At 42.4% G+C, this 25,058-nt stretch overlaps 1 protein-coding gene across 2 annotated transcripts in view; it reads right to left on the reverse strand.

Moving 5' to 3' along the window:
- Positions 1-3,111: 3,111 nt before the first annotated feature.
- Positions 3,112-25,058, reverse strand: part of RSRC1 (arginine and serine rich coiled-coil 1) — a 347,837-nt gene continuing 325,890 nt past the window's right edge. For both annotated transcript variants that reach the window (XM_083177870.1, XM_083177871.1), the window contains exons 8-10: positions 9,541-9,647; positions 5,561-5,707; positions 3,112-3,284 (exon numbers count right to left, since the gene is read on the reverse strand). In XM_083177870.1, coding sequence (XP_083033996.1) covers positions 3,192-3,284; positions 5,561-5,707; positions 9,541-9,647 — 347 coding nt within the window. In that variant the 3' untranslated portion in view covers positions 3,112-3,191. The remainder of the gene's footprint in view (positions 3,285-5,560; positions 5,708-9,540; positions 9,648-25,058) is intronic.

The raw sequence follows: 25,058 nt of genomic DNA on the forward strand, positions 1-25,058 counted from the left end.
GAAATGCAATCAAATCCCCAGAACCATTTTCAAAATTCCTAATTTCACATACTAGAGTACATTTCAGCCCTTTTGCAGTATACACGGATATTAAAAGGTGTTACAAGGCAATCGCCAAAGTAGACATATCGCAACACACTTTCCACTGAGAGGCCAGCCAGCATATGCTGAATATCACACATCTGTTCAGACGCTTGTTTCCGCCATGGTCTCACACATGATAATAGTCAGATGAATTTGTCAAGCTAAAAAGATTCAGTCATTTGTTGCCGATGCCAAACTTTCATGACCTAACACCCTTGTAATTTGGCTTTGGTTATCTGGTGTTCTTGCAAATATGAACTTGTAGAATGACCATATTAATTTGCTTTATTCTCTGCAGAACATCACAGATGTAAAGACTAAACTATATGTAACTGAGCCACGTCACTAGTGGAAATGAAACTTAATACATAAAAAAGTATTAAGATCACTGTTCCTACAAAGATAATTACGGTTACCCAGAATAGAGCTCATGGTTAGTTATAGATGCCTTTCCATGGTACATACATGGAGTGCTGTAAATTGTAGGTACCCAGCCTGCTATAAAGCAGGGGCTTAGGTACTTGGGTACCCAGGGCAAACGCAGGATTTATGAGGGGGGTTTCTGCTCTTTCTCTTTACTGATTTTACAACACTACTGGTGTGGATTTTGTCCATACGGGATGCATTCCGGCAGAGGGGATGCCAGCAGTCACAATACCGACATAACTGCATACTTGTGCTCAGGATGCCAGCAGTCAGGATTCCAGTGCCGGCATCCTCAGCGAAGATTTTATGCACTGAGGACTTAGATTTAGGCTGCGAGGAGGGAGAGTTAGGTTGTATAGTGGAGGCAGCTAGGTTGAGGTGGTGGGGTACAGGGGTTAGGTTTAGGCACTAGCGGGGTGGGTTAGGCTGCTAGGCAAAAGATAGGTTTAGGCATTGGGTTATAGGGGTTCAGGTGAGGCACTGTCAAGGAGGGAGAGTTAGGGTTAGGCTGTGGGGGTTAGCCTTTGGGGAGGGAGCATTAGACGGGCAGGTAAGTATACTTATCTGACCCCTGTCTGGAATCCCTACATCGGGATGCCGGTGTTGTTTTTCTGACCGCCGGCATCCCCAGGTATCCCTACATATCCCTGACCGTACGCTAGGAGTGCCCAGCTAAGCAATGGTTTTAAGTGGTATAGTAGCTGTTAAACCATTTCTTACATTACAGTCCAGTTATTAGTATGGGTTACCAAATGATATGTAGGCGGGGCCCATGCAAGGCTGCCAGCGGAATCCCAGGAGTGCATGGAGACAGCAGGACACTCTGTGGAATGTGACATGCAGTGATCGGGTGTGGTATAGGGGTCCGACAGTTGGAATCCAGACAGTCATTAGCTCGACATCGGAATCCCGACTGGCCAGACTCAGACAGCATGGCGAGCGCAACAAAGCCCCTTGCGGGCACGGTGGCTCGCTACGCTCGCCAGAGAGAGAGAGAGAGAGAGAGAGAGAGAAAGAGATATACTAAACTCCTTACATAGAGAGAAAGACACATAGACAGACACCAAAACATACTTCCTCTTGTAGAATCCCAGATACTGCCCCTTCTTCGGGATTCTCACAGGGAGCTGGCCATACACACATATTTATCTGTTCAATCTATCTGGTGGGAACAAAGACCTGGAAATACTGTATATTGGCGAAAAATTACAGTAAAAAAATTTGCTCCCAAATGCTGGAAAACAGGGAGCAAATTTTTGATTGTCATTTGCTCCCATATATTTTCAGGTTTTTGTTCCCATCAGACAGATTGGACAGATAAATCTGTGTGTGTATATGGCCAGCAGCAGGAGGTCTCTCCCCCACGCTGACTGCATCTGCCTCTGAGCTGCAGCCATCAGCATTCAGCTTGTGATCATCATGGCTGACTTTGGCAGATGGGCACAAATGAAGATGGGGGCATCTAGTGGCACCCGGCAGAACTGCACTAAGCAATAACACTGACGGCAGCTCTTTAGAGACTCTGTGCCCGGCCGGGTCAGCCAAGTTGTCCTTTGATCGGAGCTGCAGATGGTGTCTGCCGGCCAGCACTGACAGGGGGTGGGTACTCACACCCCACCCGTGTGTGCGCTACTGGGTACATTCATCACAAGCTTTAGATACGATATTGAATAAATGAAGCAGATAAGTCACCATTGATACACCTAGAAAAATGTGCCTCAAGAGTTAAGCTCCTAGCTGATATGCTCTATGAGCAGCATCGGGAGTTTTTTTCCAGTGGACTCCTGGGCAAATGATATTCAGTGCACACACGTAAGGATCTGCGGAAGCACACATGCATGTCGATATCTGGCATGCACACTAAGCGATATGTGAAACACTATCACTCAGAAGAGGGAAAATGAGCGATGTTTTTTAAAAGTTTAGTGTGCATGGGGCTTTAACCACTTTGTTGGTATGTCCAGAAATCTTCCGGGCTGAGCTACGCTGCAGGAACGGGCTCTCCCAGAAAATTTCCGGGAATTCCACTGATGAGGTGTGCACCATTGGTGTCTCCAGTGGTACACCACCATTCGGTATCTTCAGCACTCCCTCCACGTTGCTCCCACCCACCGCTGGTCCCAACCGCTGATCATCCCCCTCACCTCTCAGTGAAGTTTGCGGCCACTCTGAGTGCTAGGTGTTCGCATGATCGGGCACCTGAACACATGAATGCCCTAACTATCCTGAGTGGCAGCACAAAGCCAGTGCCAAAAGCAGCAGCCCCAGGGGAGCAGGGGCTGCTGCAGAAGCCAGAGGTTGCCCCTTCTGTGGTGAGTATTTCTGGGGCAGGACACCAGGTAGGGAGTTAATGTGTTCTCCACCCTCAGATGACTATTTTATTTGATTTCAGATTATTAGCTCTCCTCTGCTCCTGTCAGTCTTTATATCATTGGTCAGACTTTTCTTTTATTACATATAACATGAGGTATAATAAAGTGAGCATTGTACTGATTTCAGGGCAACGGAAATAAACTGCTGCCATTAATTTATATCTGTGGTTGAAAAGCAAAGACATCAGCCTGTAGATAAGGAATGTATACAGTAAGTAAAGACTCCATGTTAGCATATTTCATAAAAACATTTTAATGGGCATAAAACAAAAAGTAAGAAACTGTAAATGGACGATTAAGTCTAGCTGCTCAGGCCACGGGGCTGCCCATCAGTCTCTCCTGTCGGAGGGAAGTCAGCCTTTTATACCATTTCTCCTCAGCTTCGGCCTTCTCAATGCACAGCTGTTGGAGGGAGGAATAAAAAATGTCACAATTATGTAAATTGATGGCAATTGAAGTGAATTTGTAAGGAAATGCCATATTTATCACCTGAGCATCGGGCGAGCACTGAACAGATGTTATATTTCATACCTGGAAAAATAGTCAAACCAGCCCGATAATATGGCTGAAATGCATAGATATAAGCCTCAAGGATAATGTGTGCATCAATGTCATTCTGACATACAGCTGCCTTTCCTACAGAGATATATATATATATATATATATATATATGTAGATCTATCTATCTATATGTGTGTGTGTGTTCATTCGCTGTCTGCTGTAGCGCTTCTAGCACAGTGTGGTCTGTATATCAGCACTGATATGCAAACCAGACCTGTGCTAGAAACACCACAGCAGACAGCGACACCCCAGGCAGGGAAGAGGAACTGCATGGGTTTTCAAAGATGGCGGATGCTAGAATGAACACTATATATGCAGATATATATATATATATATATATATATATATATATATATTAGTTTTTAAACTAAGCTAAGGTTATACAAGCAGTAGTGTCTTCAACTGAGTAGCAGAGTGACTGGCCAGCTGTATCTGCCACAATTTGCCATCTCATTGTAAAGCTGCTGGTTGCCTATTGGCCCACACAGACTACAATGTAATTTCTAGTCAGAAGATATAACATTGTATAGTTAATTCATCTCCTGTGCTTATGCTGTGCTGCATTCTTTCCAGAAACATGTAATACAAATGAACAGGTCTATGTACTAAGCCTCGGAGAGAAATATAGTTCACTATTTAATCATTACTAAGAGTTATGGTGCCTTGTGGTGGTCTGTTTGAGCTGGTTTGGGTGTGTCCCATGCCCTAGACCTGAACTCCTAGAATGTCCGGGAGTTAGAGGCTTATCTGGGGTATGAGGTTACCTGGACGTGGTGGGTAAGCCAGGGACTTTGCAAAAGAAAAACAAAACCTTTATTTAATGGCGAAACTCATTGCAAAAGTTATTAGAATTATAATTAGTAATGATGAAATAGTGGACCTGCATTTTTGTGTGGCACTACAAGTCTCAGCAGCATAGTAGCACCTCTCATTACATGTAGTTAGGGTGTGCAGCTTAAGGGCACTCTCCCAGAGACATCAAGTTTTTGGTAGATAAACCACAACCAACCAGCTGCTTAAGCCCCATACACTGCTAGCAATATTTAAAGCAATATGGTTAATAAGTGCTCCGGTGGGTCGTTAACATGTCCTACTTTGTCACGCATGTATAGACAATGGAAGACATCATTAATGTGGGCTATGCCACCATTTGCCAACACCGACAAGTGGGTCCCTGTCCTTGTGTAGTGTGTGCTTGGCTTAAAATGTAATAAAACAAAAAACAGGCTGTAACACGGCAGTTAGGAGCTGATTGGCTGCTACTTTATCTCCATCCACTGTATATCTTGCTATGGGCCAGATGTTTCAAGCATTAATAAGTGATAAAATGGATAGTGATGGACAACCAGCCAATCAACTCCTACCTGCCACGTTACAGGCTGGGTTTGAAAAATGACAAGTAGGAGCTGATTGGCTGGTTGTTTATCACTCCCCACTTTATCACTTTTTGAAGCTTGATACATCTGGCCCCAAGTCTTAGTACATAGATTCCTCAGTTTACAAAAGGTGCACAGGGAATGATCTGGCCATGCACAAAGTGACTACCCTTAAACAAAACTCTTTAATGTCTTGTTTTTGGATGAAAACCATTACTGGTTTAACATGACAGAACAAAACTAGTATAAATAATTACTACTACTCCACATAACTGTACTGTAGGCAAACAACCCCAGCTACATGTCCCAGCAGGTGTGGTATAACCCTCAGACAGTCGGGATTCTGACAGTCATTAGTCCGAAATCAGAATCTCAACTGCAGGGCTCCTCTGACAGGAGGGCGATCAATAACTGTTGGAATTCCGACCATCGGAGCGTCTTCCAGCACCCGTCCCAGCAAACTCTGCACTATAGCATAGGATGGCATTTTAGCACTAGTGAGGTAAAATTATGATCTATAATCTGTAACAGAACAGTGCCACTCAGTGGTCACATCATCACAGGCGAGAACTGAAAAACAGTTATAAGCAACTATAATTTAACTTAAACAAGGAAGTCACCTTTCCATAATAAAACAAAATGATTAAATATAAATCATTAGTCAGATATTGAAGAAACATCAGGTAGCTGTAAAAATCTTTATGAGACTATTTACCTTGAAGCACTGGTAAAGTAACTTACATTTGGGTGTGCAATGGAGCTTTCATCCAAGTATTTGATAGCAGTAGGGATCGTACCAACGTCTGCTTCCTTCTCATTCACAAATAAATCTATGGATGCTGTCCCCAATATGGCAGACTCGTGCTTTGTCTCACTGGCCTCTGCTGGCTGAAAACAGTTACTAGATAAATTATATACATTATAATATAATATACAGTATAATATATATATATATATATATGTTATTTTTTATGCAGACTAAACTCAGTAAATCATTATCCAATTAAATCAAAATTCCTGATAAAACACATGCACAAAAGGGCTGGCTGCATGGATCTGTGAGGTATTCTGATTTCACATACTGTATACCAGTCTGCAATTTGATATTTATACAGGTCGGGTCTCCCTTGTCTGTGTATTCCAAAAATGATGTCCACAGCGGCCTCCGGGATCCTCTTCAGCTGCGTTTCTGGTCCCAGGGGTGCACTGCGCGAGTGCGTGGAGGCGACCGATGATGTCACCAGTGCACACTGGCGCAATGCACCTCTCGGACTGGGTATGCCACTGAAGAGGATCCTGAAGGCCGCCATGGATGCCGGGGGACAAGGTGGATGTCGGCGGACCATCGGGGCACCACCAGGGGACCAGGTAAGTATGGAAAAAATATATATATTCCAAAATCCCCCCCAAAAATCGAGCATTTCAGATAAGGGATACTCAACCTGTATATAAATAGTTGTATATAAATAGTTCAAGTTTACAAATTATTAAGTGATCTTCAATAGACGTAAAGATGAAAAAAAAACCTAAGAGAACTGAAATATGTTAACAAATATTTACCGTTGCAATATGATTTGAAGGAAGAATAGGTTCAGAGAAATTATGGGGAACTTTTACATATATTGTATGTACAGGGGACGTTTTTAAGGGATGGCAACCAGTAACTAAATCCTCATAGTTTAATTAGTATCAACCAACATGGGTTTATGAAAAATTGTTCATGCCAAACAAATTTACTAAGCTTCTATGAGCATGTCAGCAAAGATCTTGAATATGGAAATGCTGTAGACGTGGTCTTCTTAGATTTTGCTAAGGCCTTTGATACAGTGCCGCACAAGAGGTTAATAAACAAAATGGAGGAACTAGGGGTAAGAATTTGTAGATGGGTAGGGAACTGGCTGTGTAATAGAGAACCGAGAGTGGTTGTGAATGGCGCAGTATGAAAAATTATAACCAGTACTAAGTGGAGTGCCACAAGGGTCGGTACTAGGGCCCATTGTATTTAACATTATTAACGATATTGGAGTTTCCATCTTTGCTGACACAAAATTGAGCAGGTTAATTAGATCAACTGAGGATGTCTCCGCACTTCAGAATTTTAATAAACTAGAGGATTGGGCAAACAAGTGGAAAATGAGGTTCAATGTTGATAAATGCACGGTTATGCACCTTGGGAGACTTAACCAATGTGCTAGTTATAACCTAAGCGGGGAGGCATTGGGTAATTCAGAACTTGAAAAGGATCTAGGAGTCCAAATAGATAACAAATTGGGGTGCAGGGCTCAATGTCATATAGCAACTAACAAGGTAAACAGAATACTAGCATGTATAAAAGGGGTATGGAAACTAGGGACTCAAAAGTAAATATGCCACTGTACAAAGCATTGGTTAGGCCACATCTTCAATATGGAGTACAGTTCTGGGCCCCGCACTATAAAACATCATAGAACTGGAAAGAGCAACAAAGCTAATAAAGGGAATGGAGAATTTAAGCTACAAGGACAGATTGAACAAATGGGGAGGACTGCTTATGCTAGTGAAGAGACGTTTAAGGGGGACATGCTTAACATGTACAAATATATTAGGAGCCAATATATGGAACTGTCAAGCGCACTTTTTACTACAAGGATCGACTCTAGGACACGTGGGCATGAGTTTAGATTAGAAGAGAAAAGATTTTGTTCCCTTAGATTCTATTTTTTTTAGATTCTAAGGCTTAGAAGGAAAAAAAAATTTCACGGTCAGGGCAACCAAACCATGGAACTCTCTTCCTGGAGATGTGGTGTCGGCAGACAAAATAAATACCTTTAAAATAAGGTTGGACAAACATTTATTGATTAAAAACATCCAGGGGTACATAACAATCTGTCTTTAAAATAAAATATGAGTATTCACTACATAAAAACAAGGGTTGAGCTAATAAACCAAGCTTGAACTAGACGGACGCAAGTCTTTTTTCAGCCTTAACTACTATGTAACTATGTAAGAATAATCTTTTTCATTTACAAAAATAACCATGGGCAGGTAATTTGGTAGGAGCACAAATTAGTTCTACAGTCCAACAGAGTGCATGGCTTTTGCAGAGCAACTCTCGGTGCCATACCGTTCAGGACCACTGTTTAAGCTTTCTAAGAAACCCATTGGTATCTGTTTTCTGATTAAAAATAGAATTAATACATTTTAAGTGTAAATGCCAGAAAACAGATATTTTTCTAATTTTCTAAAGCTATTTATCAGTATCATGTTCCTTTATTTGTTTCCCTATTCTTGAGAACCCTCCTACCGTAGGTCTGTATTTAGTGAGCTGCACAAATTTCCTGTAAGGCACAAGAAGCCCGGTTCTGGAGCCATCCGTGGCAGAGATGGTGCCATTTCCCTTGTTTTCTCTATGAGGCACTTCACTAAACACTTCTAAAATGCATCAGAGTCGCCAGGGTATAAATAGACGTAACATTCTAGCAGATTGAAATAAATAAATAAACAGCATTATTAAGCTGTGGTACTAAAATATACACCATGTAAAACATATTAAATGTCTTGAAATACAACCAAGTCGAGCATGAATTATCCCCATAAATCAGTTTAAAATGGTTGCTGCTCATTTTCACAGGGCAGAAATGTGAATAAAGATCTCGTCGAGCAGTGTGTGCTAAATAAATTCTGCTGTGACCTTCAGAACTGTCATAGTGCATGATTCTCTATGAAGTATGTTGGGCAAGAAAGGCTGTGCTCATAAACTGCCCCCCTCTGCAGTCTTGTACAGCAGGCTGAGAGAATTGACAAACTCATTTCAAGCCTGCGTTCAGTCCTCCACCCCTTTGTCAATTACTTTGGAGATGATAGGTTGCAGAGAATATAGTTCCGTTTACGCGCTTTTCAGAAAGGTGTAATAAATATGTTTAACCGGTTCAACGCAGAACTTAACGGTCATGAGACGGTCTATAAGAACCGAGCTACTTTTTATCCTGCACTCTGCATTATCAGCTGGATCTCCATATCCTTCTTTCTATAAAGTTGTATATATTCAGTAGGCTACTACCTTAACCCAAAAATGTATAAGAGGCTACAAGAATACTAGTAAATTGTTTAATAAAGGAATTATATAAAATGTATTTTTTATGAAAATGTTCATTAAATCAAATGGGCATAAAATGACTCTGCAATAAAAAGGATCTATCTATCATGGTGATGGCTAACCTTGACACTCCAGCTAATGTTCAACTACACATCCCAGCATTCTCTTCTACAGTTTAGCTATTTGGCCATGCTAAAACCGATGCAGGGCATGCTGGGATGTGTAGTTCCACAACAGCTGGAGTGTCAAGCTTAGCCATCACTGATCTATCATATATAAATATATCATTCATTTTGACAGTGTGGAAGTTGAATGGTGCCGTCAATAGTTAGGTTACAGAGGGATCTGGATTAGCATTGCACATAATAGATATATACATGGATAGATTTGGATCTCTTCTGCTGTGGAGAAACATGACAGGTATGGAAGAAGAGGTCACCTTTCATATTGTATTTGAACACCAGCTTCCTGGTACCAAGCTTCTAGGATCTCCCACAATGAACGTGACAAATACCAACTAGCATGACTATGGTACACACCCCACCACACCTTCAGCTATTCCAGTCCTTAGCTATAAGTAATGTTGAGGGAAAAATGACGGTTTAAATTGGACAACTCAAATTTGTACAAATAATGTGAAACGTACGGTTTTTGTGTCCCGGCTGGATCTGAACACTTGTGGGATAAAAGAGTCACTTTCAATAGCTTCTATTTCCTTCACCCGTTTCACCTGATCTACCAGCAACACTTGGTCTGCAATAGAAAACAAATGGCATCAGTGTATTAACAAACCCACTGCCTTCCAGAGGAATGTACATATCTGACAATGCAAAATGTTCTTATAGTTACCTTTCCACACATAAAGATTACAAAAAAAGGGGAAGAAATATATATATTTTTACGGTGATTATAGTCTTGTTAGTTATTTCCTATAATCGCTATTGATGAATTTATTGTAAACTGTGGGAACAAAAACTATTCCATTTTACCTTATCCATCCGGTTAACCCTTTGCCGATATTGGTGTGAAAATTGCCAAGCAAACATTTTAATTATCATAATGACTGGTTATTTTTTACCTTATATAGGAAATATTATCTATTTTACACATCATTTTTTATTTGAATTTATATAGCAAATGTGAGCGACGCTGCCAATTTTAGCCGATAGTTTGCACATCTCTCATAGGGTTAATACTAAGGAATTATGAAAATTGTCTCTACAACTAGGAATTATATCAGTGGGAGGCCTAATATGTACAAGCTCCTGCCTCATACTGTCTGTAGTGGGAGTTATATCCTAAATACTGTTGCTGAGAGGTGAAAATAGCAGTCAGGTGGGTCAAAGGGCCTCTACCGAAGAGATTGTGACAATATAGAGAAACCTGGGACACCACCCCCTGCTTCCCCAACATTGCCGGTGCTTAGAATATTTATATTTGTCTGCTTGAAAATAAAAATTATGACATGGAGTTTAATTGCTTCAGAAAACCTCTCACTTTATGTCCTATCAGAATTAGTTGTGAAGATAATTGTGTTTCAAGTCTTTAAAAATTGTACATATAGTGGTCACATGAAGAGCATACAACATTAAACTAAACCGCTCCAGCCAAATGACATAATGAAATGCAATACAAATATATGTATTTATAAGAATATATTGATAACACACTGGGGCCGTGGTTGTCTGTACAAAAGAAAAAGAAAAAAGACACAAGTGGACATGAAACAAATCCAAACCTTGTTCAAAAGATGCAGAGCCTTATAGAAAGGCAATTATGATAACAGGTACAAACAGATATATATTTTAGTTGCGAACAATCCACAGTTATGAGCTACTGGAGAACTATTAATCTGAAGAGGAACTTTGTGGTGCCACAGAAGAAGTGAAACGTTCCTACACATAATAGGCACAGTAAGAAGGGTGAAACATATCCAAACCCAATGAGAATATATCATATTGGGAAATTTTACTTGTACCTCCTCATATGTGGTTTAAATGATTTTGTACCTAAAATGATTCCATGGAGGACACAATATGGGAGAGAGCAGAACCGTTCTAGGTCTACGGTGGATAATTACTTCTGCCCAAATCTCAGGACTGGGAACAGAGAAAATGCTAAAACTTTAGGGTAATTGTAAATTTAAGACATACAAACACTGAATTTGGGATTAAAGTGAATCAAAGTAAGACACATGGAGACATATATTGTATGGTCAACTAGCAGCAATGATGGAGTTTTCCCAAAGACTGTTTTTCCAAAGGATGTCTCCCCCCATGCAGTCTTAACATCCTTTTAGACCCTGGGCAAATCAATACACCTGTGCCCCTACACACCCATTAACTAGAACCAATGAAAAAAGAAAGAAAAAAAACAAGCCCCTCCTTGCAGCCTATCGCTGTCTCCCCACATGCCTGCATACAGTGAATGGCTCTACCACCAATCAGCACGCTGACATATATTCCATGTATGAATGCAGGCTGGGAGGCAGATAAAGAATTCTGCTGGCTGATCTGATTGTGTGACCACCACCCACCCCTGCTTGGAGGCCCTAGAATTGTGAGGCTCTGGACACCTGCCAAGTGTGCCTATACATTAAGATGGTCCTTCCTCTCCTTTTACTTTATAATCTAATTTTTATTTTATTTGAAAACTATCAGCATTTTAAAAGTTATTCATTGTTTAATTTTGTCTGTATACATTTCTGTCTGACAAAGAAGCTTCATTATTGTGAAAGCCTGCAATGACTGTCTTACTTCTCAGTTAGATGTTGTTATTGTATCCATTTTATAGGTCAGCTCTACTAACGCAAAGTTCCTACTGGCTAATGCAATAAAAAGTACTGTTTTCTTTTCATCGTTTATGGAACTCGCAACCCTTTTCTTTTTTATAATCGCTGTGTATTACAAATCTAGGCAAAAGCATTCTGCATTAAGGGTCTGATTTATAGACACAATTTATTCCAATAACATTCATTTCTTAGTGCCACAATAACAAATGGTTTATCAGGGGATTTAACAGCACTTTCTATGCAGGAAACCGGCTTCAATATGAGCTTTTCATAGAAAAAGAGCAAGAAGAAACCGATACTGTAGTTTATGCTACAATTCGGTATGGACCTGGCTTGCCTAATACGCATGCCTGCCATATCGATCATGTATGGCTGCCTACCCGAACAGAAACTCCTGGATCAATGTTAGGTCTCCCACAACCCCAGGAGGGTAGGCAGGAATACCAGATTACCAGTGCCCAGCGCTATGTCAGACTGTGTGAGTCCAAATGTGACAGGAAGAACAGGCACACGGCATCCAGAATATAAAGGGGGTGGGGCCATGATGAGATATAGCCGTTCCCTGCGCACCTCATCCTTCCTCTCCACAGACCTCCACACTTGTGTATGTTGGCAAGTGTCTTATTGTGGCTTGCAGGACTAGGTGCGCCTAAGAGATGAGATGGCGCTATCACATTACTTTGGACCTAAGTGCACATATCCAAATATTAGTTAATGAAGACCTATCCGAAGGACGGAAATATGTAGCCTATAGGGCAAAACCGATCTTTAAGTCGGTTTTCTATTAGGTGCAATCCTTTTTTCGGCTGATAAAAACGGCTCATTGATTTTTGACCGATGGTCATTATTGCGCTATCCAATTATATGCCGTTTTTTATCAGCCAAAACACATGATCTTGTGCAATAACACATGGGACCAGGGATCAATTCCTAATCCCATGTTTTATCAGAGCCCCGACGACTGTATATCGCAGATTATGCATCAGATGCATGAGGCTCCCGAAGCCTAAGTGCCGTGTATTGTGGCTAACCTGATAGCACCAGCTGAATTATTAGCTGTGGTCAATTACTGCACCTATTCGGACGGGTATAGATCATTGGATAGACACCAACTAGGTCCACAAGCATTAGGTCGACATGCATGAAGGTCAACATTACTGAAGGTCGACATGCAGGAAGGTCGACAGGGTCATTAGGTCAACATGGGAAAGGTCAACAGTCAAAAGGTCGACATGGGTTGTTCCACTTTTTTGTCACGAATGCTGACAGAGCCGACCACGTAGCACGGCGTCCGCTCGCATGGCTCGCTGCGCTCGGCACACTATTTTATTCTCCCAACACACCCTAGTTGCCACAAAAAAGTGAAAAACCCCACGTTAACCTTTTGACTGTCGACCTGCCCCGTGTCAACCTAACCCATGTCGACCACCCTGCATGTCCACCTAGTAACCATATCCCATTTGGACACCGACCTAAGTGATAGCCATTGTACCTTCTAGGCATTTTATGAGAATTCAGATGTGTCCCTATCAACTGTTGCAAGCCAAAACTAGGAAAATTAAGCTAGGTGGGGCTATGTATGTTCTTGTCTCTGAAAATAGATTGACCCACTCTTAGTATACTTAATGCAGAAAATTGTAGTTTACAAGGGATTTTCCACAATAAAACAAACAAAAAACAAAACAAAGCTCAACATAATATAAAATAAATTCAAAAACTGTTCTGGATAACTGGGACACACAGAAGCATTTCTTACGTATACTGAAGAAATACTCTGAACACGAAGTAAGCACAGAATATCAGTAAGCCCGACAGGTTAAACGCCTTCTATACTGCCATGGTACAATCACTTGTACACATTTTTTCTCCAATGTCAAATAAACATGTTTCATGGATATCACAGCAGCATTTGATACTGCTGACCATACCCTGCTCCACTCCATCGTGCTACATCACTCAACTCTCTATTGGTTCGGGTGTTATATAGCTAACAGTACGTCTAGTTAGACGGTCATTAGGTCGACCCCAAAAGTCGCACATTGGCAAAAGTTCTACCAGTCACTCCACTGGCTACCTGGACCACATAGAAGCAAACTCAAGATTCTCTTTTTCATCAACAATGCTCTCATCTCACGTCTCCTCCCTACATAACCAGTTTGATTTTCCTACACTACCTCCTCATCATTTTCACCCTGGCAATGGCTGGAGCCTCAGCTCCTCCCTGATCCCATTTTTCCACGCTTGTTTTCAGGATTGGTCATGGGCCACTCCCAACCCTAGAATTCCTTCTAAAGCCAGCATTCCAGCCTTCAAACATGCCCATAAAACTTATTTTTTTCATTCTTGCCTACAACCCCTTACCCTCCCTCCATTCGCTGCCCCCTTCTCCTACTGTACCCATGCATATTATTTCTAAACTGCAAGCTCTTGTCCACATGACCCTTCCCTACACCCCCTTCCCACTGCTAATTGCACACTGTAATGGTGTATTTATGTGAAGTTATGTTATATTTACCTCAGGGTTGCCGACTTTGTTATTCTCCTCTCCGGGAGAAGCCCGGAGAGAAGAGATTTAGTAGCCACTCAGGGGGCGGGGCTTAAGCGTGACATCACTAAGCCCCACCCCCATGCTGTTAAACCAGCTAATTCAGTGATCTCCGTGGAGGGGGCGGGGCTAAAATGACGCGATTGTGCCATTTTAGCTCCGCCCCCTCCTCTGAGACCCGAGGATTGCGGCATTTTAATGCCGCGATCCGGGGGACAGCGGGGGTCCCCCCTAAATCCGGGAGGGTTGCCCACCCTTCCGGGGGGCCGGGAGGGAGCCCCGATTTTCGGGAGACTCCCGGAAATTCCGGGAGGGTCGGCAACCCTGAACCTGTGTAACTTTGTTCTATTCCCTTTGTGCAGCACTACAGAAAATGTATGTGCTTGCTTAATAACCTATAAAAACAATAACTGGTCCTTTAATAATATCCGCACAGATAAAATAAAAATAAATCAGAACTGGTCTGCACATTTCTTTTTTTTGCAATGGTAAAAATCAATTTGTCAAAATGTTGAGCACCATTCTTTGGTCTAATTTGTCTGCATGCATGTAATTCATCATTAACCATTAGCCATATCTGTATGCTGTGCTCATCCCGGCCAAACAGATAGGAAGTGACAGGGAGAGTGAAATTACAGAGGGGTGGGAACAAGGAAGAAAATAAATAATTATATGGCTAAATGTTGCTAAGAGTTATGTTGATGACATTAACATGCTTGGAGTGGACTCTGAGGAAGTGAAATCCATTAATGTCTGATACTTTTTGACAAATACATTATTGGGAGATAAAATGACTTCCATATGATGTTTGTCAGATGTCAGTAGAAAGGATATAGATATTTCATAGTAAAATCAAAAATAATGGATCGCGAAGGCTAGGAAGCTGCAGAAATCAATGTTCATTTTGTAAAAGACCTTGCTGAAAAATGAAAATGAAAAGACGCTCCAATAAAAGCTGATGTCTTGTGCTGAAATCAGAGCTCTCATTTGCTAAATATTCAAAGCATCCGTTTGGCTTTAATTTCTCGTGTAAAGATGATTTTTCTTTTTGTTGTTTATCGTTTCTACTTTTCAAAAGCCATTATTTCATTTCTTCCAACATTTCTAATGCACTAACCAGGACACTTGACATGCTTTTGAAAAAAACAAAAAAACAAAAACAAAACTTCTGCTCAAAATAAAACAGACAAAAACAAAGCACACATATAAAGCAAAGACACACATTCCTCCCCTATAATTTTACTCATATCCCATCTCTCTCTGCTATTTAGTTAACCCTTTTGGTATTATTAATAAATCTTAATGGTCTGGATTGGTATTATTATTTGTATATTATGATTTGCACAACAGATGAAAAGGAACAAAATAATAAAATACAAAAATAAATATTGTAAACATTTTATTATAAGAAATATATGTATGTATGCAGACATTGTATAGTACAGGGGTCCTCAAACTATTTAGCTTTGGGACCTCATCAGACAATAAAAATAATTACGGGACCCCAGAAAGTTACTGCAGAAGATCACATAACATGTGTAGTCATCAGAGAGCACCTGCATGGCAGCATTGTGGAGGCATAAAATGATGGGAGGAGTCTAAAATAAACCATTCAACAGATTTTTGAATAGTTGCGACCCCATACTGAGAAGGTCGGGACCCACTTGGGGGTCAGGACCCACAGTTTGAGAACCGCTGGTATAGTATAATGGTTCCCAAACTCATTTCTCAAGGAGCAACAGATCTTGCTTACCAGGCCTACCCACAGGGGTTCTGTATATCACTAACTGTCACTTTTTAAAAATCCACAGGTGACCTGAAAACAAGAACTGTTCATGCTCCTTAAGGACTGAGGGGTAAGATTTATGAAGCAGTGATAAGGGAGGAGAAGTGATAAACTGCCTTGTACTTTATCACTGGCCAATCAGCTTCTGACTGTTAAGGTACAGGCTGGGTTTAAATTGGAGCTGTTTGGCCAGTGATAAATTACCAGGCACTGTATCACTTCTCCCTTATCACTGCTTCATAAATCTACCCCTGAGTTTGGGAACCACAGCTTATTTATTTATTAACAGTTACTTATATAGCGAATACATATTGCGCAGCGCTCTACAGGGTATAGTTGAAAACTCACATCAGTCCCTGCCCCAGTGGAGCTTACAATCTATATTCCCTACCACATGTACACACACAGGCATTCTAGGGTTAATTTTGTTGGAAGCCAATTGACCTCCCAGTATATTTTTGGATTGTGGGAGGAAACCAGGGTACCCGAAATAAACACACACAAACACGGGGAGACTATACAAACTCCACACAGTTAAAGATATGGTAGGTATCAAACCCATGACCTCAGTGCTGTGAGGCAGTAATGCTATCCATTACACCATCCCTACTGCCCCACTGCTTTAGAGTTTTCACACAACTATTAACTGTATACTCTGCATGACCACCATCTCTTAGGAAGAAGTAGAAGTCACCAGACATAATGCTGGCTATGTAAACATATTCAATACCAATACACTGTGCACCAATAGATTGTCAGAAATATATAATAGAACAGATTGGAATTTTTTGTAAACACTTGGATAAATACATCCATTATGCGTTAATAGGACATTATTTTCAGAGGTGCCGAGAGGGGGGGAGCAGGTACAGTTTACCCGGGCCCAGGCCTGTCAGGGGGGCCCGGGTATTAATTGGTGGCGAGGGCGCTGGGTCTGAGTGCGCCGTAGTGAACTTTTCAGCTGTGGCATTGGGAGTGCGGATGTGGGTGGACGTGGGCTGGCATGGGGGCAGCAGCATCACAGAGGTCCTTCTGCTCTCCGACTCCAGGGCCTGCTGAGAGTTTACTCCTGGCAGAGCATGTTAACCCCGGGCAGAGCATGTTAACCCCGGGCAGAGCATGCTAATCCCTGGCAGAGCATGTAACCCCTGGCAGAGCATGTTAACCCCTGGCAGAGCATGTTAACCCCGGGCAGAGCATGTTAACCCCGGGCAGAGCATGTTAACCCCGGGCAGAGCATGTTAACCCCGGGCAGAGCATGTTAACCCCGGGCAGAGCATGTTAACCCCGGGCAGAGCATGTTAACCCCGGGCAGAGCAGGTTTATCCCATGGCAAAGAGCAGGTTAATCCCATGTCAAAGAGCAGGTTAACCCCTGGCAGAGCATGTAACTCCAGGCAAAGCATGTAAACCCATGGCAACAAGCATGTTAACCCCTGGCATGAATCCCATAGCAATGAGCATTTAGGTAAGTGGAACTTACAAGGGTCAACAGAGTGTGTGGGGAGCTCCGTCCGTGGGGGCCCCAGGAAGTTGTTGTACCGGGGCCCAGGATTTCTCTTGGCGGCCCTGATTATTATAATTATATCTTTTGATATAAAATAAACTCTGTAACTGAGCGCTGCCGATCCCTTGTGGTGCTTTATAAATTATAAGAATAGCAACAATAATAATAACAACAATAATCATGTACTGCACAGTCATAAATAGAAAATAACTATTTGCATGTAGCTGATAGACAGTTATCAACACCAAGCACTAGGTGGCACTGTTTTGCAAGACAACTAATCCACTCAAGGCTTCCAGCATCGAGAATGGAAGAGGAAAGAATGGTGTTTTAATATATGTATCAATAACAAGTTTAATTAGAGCGTTAATTATGATGTATGATAACCAAACTTTGCACTGCACCTTTAAAGCTATATATGAGTGTAGAGAGCACACCAGACTTTCTTGAAGTAAAATTTCTTAAATGGTCACATACCAATTACAATAAAGGTTAAAAAAATCAGTTTTTAACTCCATGTAAAGAATGTCCAACAAGCCATTGCACCAGAGGAGAAGCCAGGAGTTATGAGTGGCTTAGGGCTGAAGAGGTCACAGGGAAGAAGAAAATTCAGCAAGAGGTAGCCAGGTTTGACCATGGGAAGTTTAGGCCACCTTACAGTCTGCATAGTCAAACCGGTCATGTGAATTGTTCCTTCTTTGTATGCAATCACAGATCATTTACTTAGGGGTGATAGGAAGTCATTTACACAAATGGCCAATCCATAATGACACTGTATCCCGGTACTCTAGTTAGTAATGAAGTTATTTGTCACAGTTGCTTTTATAGAAAAAATGTTACCTGTTTTTAAAAAAATAACATGACTCTCCTTGGCATTGTAACCAATCTGTAAGAAACACTGCCTAGTTAGCAGTCGTCAGTCTACTTTGGTCATGCCAGGATGTATTCTCAACATACTAATAAAATGGGATACGGTTGGTTGGTCTACCTAATGATGGTCGACCAACTGGAAGGTCGACAGGGGTCTAGGTCGACATGGGTTAGGTCGACAGTCTACATGTCCACACAGGGTTTTTCACCGTTTTTTCAGCTGACATGTGCCGACAGGTGGTATTTCATGCCCTATCATCCACTAAGGCATGGAGGGAGAATAAAATAGCGTGCCAAGCGCAGCAAGCCCGAAGCATGGCGAGTGGACGCGGTGCACTTAAAACAGTGTCCATGTCGACTGAGGTGACATTCGGGCAAAAAAACCAGTGAAAAACCCCATGTCGACCTTTTGACTGTCCACCTAACCCATGTCGTCTAATGCATGTGTCTTTCTAGACACCTGTCGACCTTGTCCCATGTAGACCTTCCAGTATGTCGACCATCATTAGGTCATCCCAAAGATCCCAACCATAAAGATAAGACCCAAAGATCCCAACCCAATAAAACGGGATGGAAGCAAGTAGTGTGCACTTATAAATCTTTTGGCATTCTGCAAGTTGCCCAGTGTCCTTGAAAATATAAGGTTCCGCAAATGTACTGTGGTCGGGCTGCACTCAATGGTGAATCTGACTGAAGAACCAATGGGATTCTCGAATATAACCAAAAACAGTTGCAGAGAACAAGATAAACAAGTTCTCTATAGTCTGTAGAAAGAGAAATACTGATCATACATAGCAGCAGTTGTACTATGGGGTAGATCCTATTAAATATGAAGGTTGGGAGGTGCCACTGTCACTGTGTTTAACCCCTTCCCGACATTTGACGTACATTTACGTCATGGTCGGGAAGCACTTCCCGACACATGGCGTAAATGTACGTCATGGATTTAAACTGTCACCGCGTCTATAGACGCGGTGACAGTTTCAACATGTCTGCTGTCCCTGACAGCAGACATGTCCGTGCATGCCCAGGGGGGGCTGCGATGCCGACCCCCCGTCGGCGATCGCTGTGATTGGCTGTTCAGTGTGAACAGCCATTCACAGCGTTTTCCTGTGTCACCGGCGAATAACGTTCGCCGGTGACACGGGATCGGAGGTGATTGGTGCTGTAAAGTACAGCACCAATCACCGCGGGGTGTAAGGGTGACACTGGTGTCACCCCACCTCACCCCGCCCGCCCCCAAAGGCCGTGATTGGTCCGTCGGACCGACGGACCAATCACAGCCATGGAGGGGGGTTTAAACTAACGGTGACTGCACTGCAGACGACATTCCGGTCTGGAATAGCGTGCAGTGCGGTCACCGTGCCCACCTGCCGCCATATACTGACCAGAACCTTGCTCCATACTTACCTGATCACTGCTTCATCACTGCTTGATCATTGCTTGATCTGTGCTTGTAGTGTGCTGGATGCTTCCTGGATCCTGTTGCTACTTGTGCCTTCCTGTGCTGTGAAATTGTGCTGCTGCAGTGTAATAGCTAGATAGAGAGATAGATAGAGAGAGATAGAGAGATAGAGAGAGATAGAGAGAGAGATAGTGTCAGAGAGTGCTATATTTTGTGCTGCTGCAGTGTGATATACTGTAGTTATAGATAGAGAGAGAGAGATAGAGAGATAGAGAGAGATAGAGAGAGAGAGAGATAGATAGAGAGGCCTAGTGACCGAGTGCTATATTTTGTGCTGCTGCAGTGTGATAGTTATAGAGAGATAGAGAGAGATAGAGAGAGAGAGATAGAGAGAGATAGTGACAGATTGTGCTATATATTTTTTATATAACTGACTGCTGCCCCCTCCTTTTGTGCTGATCAGTATAAATTACCTGATCAGCAACTTTTTGGGGGCGCAGGTTTTTTTTTATATATAGATATACCTGTCAGTGCTGCTGCTGCAGTGTCATAGAGTGATAGATAGTGAGAGATAGAGAGATAGAGAGAGATAGTGACAGAGAGTGATAGAGAGTGCTAAATTTTGTGTCTGCTGCCCCCGCCTTTTGTGCTGATCACTATATCTGAGGTGATCAGCAACTTTTTTGGGGGTACAGAGGTTTTTTTTTTTTATATATACCTGTCAGTTGCACTGTCAGTTGCACCAAAGGTTGTGTACCTGCTGCACCTCACTGGTAATCAGTGTCGCATCACTGATCACCTTTTTTTTTTTTTGTGAGTGCTGTGGGGTCTTTTTTTAAATTTTTTTTTACACACACTGTGATTTTGTGGGTGTCCTGTGGCCACTGTGCGCTGATCAGTGACGTACATCACTGATCAGCTTTTTCGGCACAGGGTTGATCTATTTTTTTTTTTTTTTGATCAAATTCCTGTTGCCTTTGAGCGCTGTTCAGTGACAGACGTTACTGACCAACATCTGTGCTCAATTTTTGGCGCAGGACCTTTTTTTTTTTTTTTTTTAACCCCTTCAATTTTTTATTTTTAACCCCTTCATTTTTTTTTATTGGTATAAAGTATTTTTTTTTTTTCTGCACTACATACACACTACACACTACATACCCCCCGGGTTGAAATAAAGTTTGTACCCCCCCCTACACTATACACGTGTTGAAACATTTCACTACCAGTAACACAAAAATAAAAATGGCATCCCAAATGTCCTCCCAAATGTCCTCCCAGTCATCCAGGAGAATGTATTCAGTGGAGGAGGCATATGCCATGCTTGCCTCTGAATCTGACACAGCCAGTGATGCAAGCGGGGAATTTGAAGGATTCGTCTTAAGCTCCTCTTCCTCCTCTGGTGATGAGGGACCCCCTCAAAGACGCCCCCGTAGAGCAGCTGAGACCCCCCCCCAACAATTGATCTCGTATGGACCCCACCACCAGACAATTTTGAGCCCCAGGTTCCTGAGTTTTTGGCCATGCCAGGAATCCAATTTGATTCCACAGGTCTCAGAGAAATTGACTTTTTCAAATTATTTTTCTCTGATGATTTTATAAATTTAATGGTGGACCAAACTAATTTATATGCCCAGCAGTTTATTGCTCAAAACCCCACGTCATCATTTGCTAGGTGGACCCCTGTAGATGCAGTAGAGATGATGACGTTTTGGGGTCTGGTGTTTCATATGGGCATAGTAAAAAAGCCAGAAATTAGGCAATATTGGAGTACAGATGTTCTGTACAGTACTCCATTTTACCGTATGGCCATGACCCGGACTCGATTTGAGACAATTCTTAAATTTATACATTACACCGATAATGCACAGTGCCCACCCAGAGATGATCCCACCTTTGACCGGCTATTCAAAGTCAGGCCGGTCATTGATCATTTCAGTGCCAAATTTGAAGAGGTGTACATCCCTGAAAAATTTATTTGTATCGACGAGTCCCTTATACATTTTAAAGGAAGGGTTAAATTCCGCCAGTACCTTCCCAGTAAGAGGGCAAGGTATGGCATAAAAATGTATAAACTGTGTGAAAGCACCTCAGGGTACACCCACAGGTTTAGGGTTTATGAAGGGAAGGATTCAAGAATTGAACCGCCAGAATGCCCCCCCTCCCTCGTAGGTGTTAGTGGGAAAATTGTCTGGGATTTAGTGCACCCCTTCCTGGATAAAGTTTATCACCTCTATGTGGATAACTTTTACACTAGCATCCCCCTGTTTAAGGCCCTTGGTTCAAGAGGTACAGCAGCTTGCGGTACTGTGCGCAAGAACCAAAGAGGCCTCCCAAAAACGCACATTGCCCAAGTAATGAGAAGGGGTGAAAGCAGGGGAATATGCAACGAAAATATGTTGTTGGTCAAATATAAGGACAAGAGGGATGTCCTTATACTGACAACAATTCACGGAGACAGTACCACCTCCGTCCCTGTACGAGGTACCAGTACCCACACCTCAAAACCTAATTGTATCCTGGATTACAATAGGTACATGGGCGGAGTGGATCTTTCAGATCAGGTACTGAAGCCGTACAGTGCCCTGCAGAAAACAAAAATCTGGTACAAGAAGGTGGCCGTGTATATCATCCAGATGGCACTGTATAACGCTTACGTGCTATTCCGTTCTACCGGCCAGAGGGGGACATTTATGCACTTTCAAGAGGAAGTCATAAAGGGCCTAATATTTGGGAACCAGCAGGCAGAGGGCCCCAGTACTTCTAGTACTGGCCCCCGTATTGTACCAGGGCAGCATTTTCCTGATGAAATCCCCTCCACTGGAAAAAAGGGCAGGACACAAAAAAGGTGCAAAGTTTGCTATAAAAAGGGAATAAGAAAGCAAACTATTTTCCAGTGTGACACTTGCCCCGACAAACCCGGCCTATGTATAAAGGAGTGTTTTAAAATATACCACACATCTATGGAATATTAGGTTCATAATTTCACCGTGCTTCGGGGGTCTTGCTAATGCCACATAGCACCCACCATTCATTCCACCAGAATCTGAGCCGCAAAATCCAAAAATCACTCCTTCCCTTCTGAGTCCTGCCATGCACCCAACTGGTATTTTTTTGGTCACATGTGAGGCATTGCCGTACTTGGGAGATATTGGGGCACAGATTTTGGGGTGCTTTTTCTCCTTCATTCCTTGTGAAAATGAAAAATTTTGAGCCAGAACTGCATTTTTGTGTAAAAAAATGTAATTTTTCATGTTCACTGCCCAGTTTTATCAAAATTGGTGAAACCCCTGGGGGTTTGAAATGTACACTATACCCCTAGATGAATTCCCTGAGGGGGTGTAGTTTGCAAAATGGGGTCACTTGTGGGGGGGTTCCACTGTATTGGTGCTTTGGGGGTCTTGCTAATGCGACATAGCACCCACCATCATTCCACCAGAATTTGTGCTGCAAACTCCAAATATCACTCCTTCCCTTCTGAGTCCTGCCACTTTTTGGTCACACATGAGGCATTGCCGTACTCGGGAGAAATTGGGGCACAGATTTTGGGGTGCTTTGTCTCCTTCATTCCTTCTGAAAATGAAAAATTTTGAGCCAGAACTGCATTTTTGTGTAAAAAAATGTAATTTTTCATTTTCACTGCCCACTTGTATCAAAATTGGTGAAACCCCTGGGGGTTTGAAATGTACACTATACCCCTAGATGAATTCCCTGAGGGGTGTACTTCGCAAAATGGGGTGACTTGTGGGGGGGTTCCACTGTATTGGTGCAACATAGCACCCACCATTCATTCCACCAAAATCTGTGCTGCAAAATCCAAAAATCACTCCTTCCCTTCTGAGTCCTGCCATGCACCCAACTGGTATTTTTTGTTCACATGTGAGGCATTGCCGTACTCTGGAGAAATTGGGGCACAGATTTTGGGGTGCTTTTTCTCCTTCATACCTTCTGAAAATGAAAAATTTTGAGCCAGAACTGCATTTTTGTGTAAAAAAATGTAATTTTTCATGTTCACTGCCCACTTGTATCAAAATTGGTGAAACCCCTGGGGGTTTGAAATGTACACTATACCCCTAGATGAATTCCCTGAGGGGTGTAGTTTGCAAAATGGGGTCACTTGTGGGGGGGTTCCACTGTATTGGTGCTTTGGGGGTCTTGCTAATGCGACATAGCACCCACCAAAATTCCACCAGAATCTGAGCTGCAAAATCCAAAAATCACTCCTTCCCTTCCGAGTCCTGCCATGCACCCAACTGGTATTTTTTGGTCACATGTGAGGCATTGCCGTACTCGGGAGAAATTGGGGCACAGATTTTGGGGTGCTTTTTCTCCTTCATACCTTCTGAAAATGAAAAATTTTGAGCCAGAACTGCATTTTTGTGTAAAAAAATGTAATTTTTCATGTTCACTGCCCACTTGTATCAAAATTGGTGAAACCCCTGGGGGTTTGAAATGTACACTATACCCCTAGATGAATTCCCTGAGGGGTGTAGTTTGCAAAATGGGGTCACTTGTGGGGGGGTTCCACTGTCTTGGTGCTTGGGGGGTCTTGCTAATGCGACATAGCACCCACCAAAATTCCACCAGAATCTGAGCTGCAAAATCCAAAAATCACTCCTTCCCTTCTGAGTCCTGCCATGCACCCAACTGGTATTTTTTGTTCACATGTGAGGCATTGCCGTACTCGGGAGAAATTGGGGCACAGATTTTGGGGTGCTTTTTCTCCTTCATACCTTCTGAAAATGAAAAATTTTGAGCCAGAACTGCATTTTTGTGTAAAAAAAATGTAATTTTTCATGTTCACTGCCCACTTGTATCAAAATTGGTGAAACCCCTGGGGGTTTGAAATGTACACTATACCCCTAGATGAATTCCCTGAGGGGTGTAGTTTGCAAAATGGGGTCACTTGTGGGGGGGTTCCACTGTCTTGGTGCTTGGGGGGTCTTGCTAATGCGACATAGCACCCACCAAAATTCCACCAGAATCTGAGCTGCAAAATCCAAAAATCACTCCTTCCCTTCCGAGTCCTGCCATGCACCCAACTGGTATTTTTTGGTCACATGTGAGGCATTGCCGTACTCGGGAGAAATTGGGGCACAGATTTTGGGGTGCTTTTTCTCCTTCATACCTTCTGAAAATGAAAAATTTTGAGCCAGAACTGCATTTTTGTGTAAAAAAATGTAATTTTTCATTTTCACTGCCCACTTGTATCAAAATTGGTGAAACCCCTGGGGGTTTGAAATGTACACTATACCCCTAGATGA

Source organism: Crinia signifera, chromosome 3, assembly GCF_055691185.1.
Source record: "Crinia signifera chromosome 3, ASM5569118v1, whole genome shotgun sequence".
Classification (NCBI taxonomy): Eukaryota; Metazoa; Chordata; class Amphibia; order Anura; family Myobatrachidae; genus Crinia; species Crinia signifera.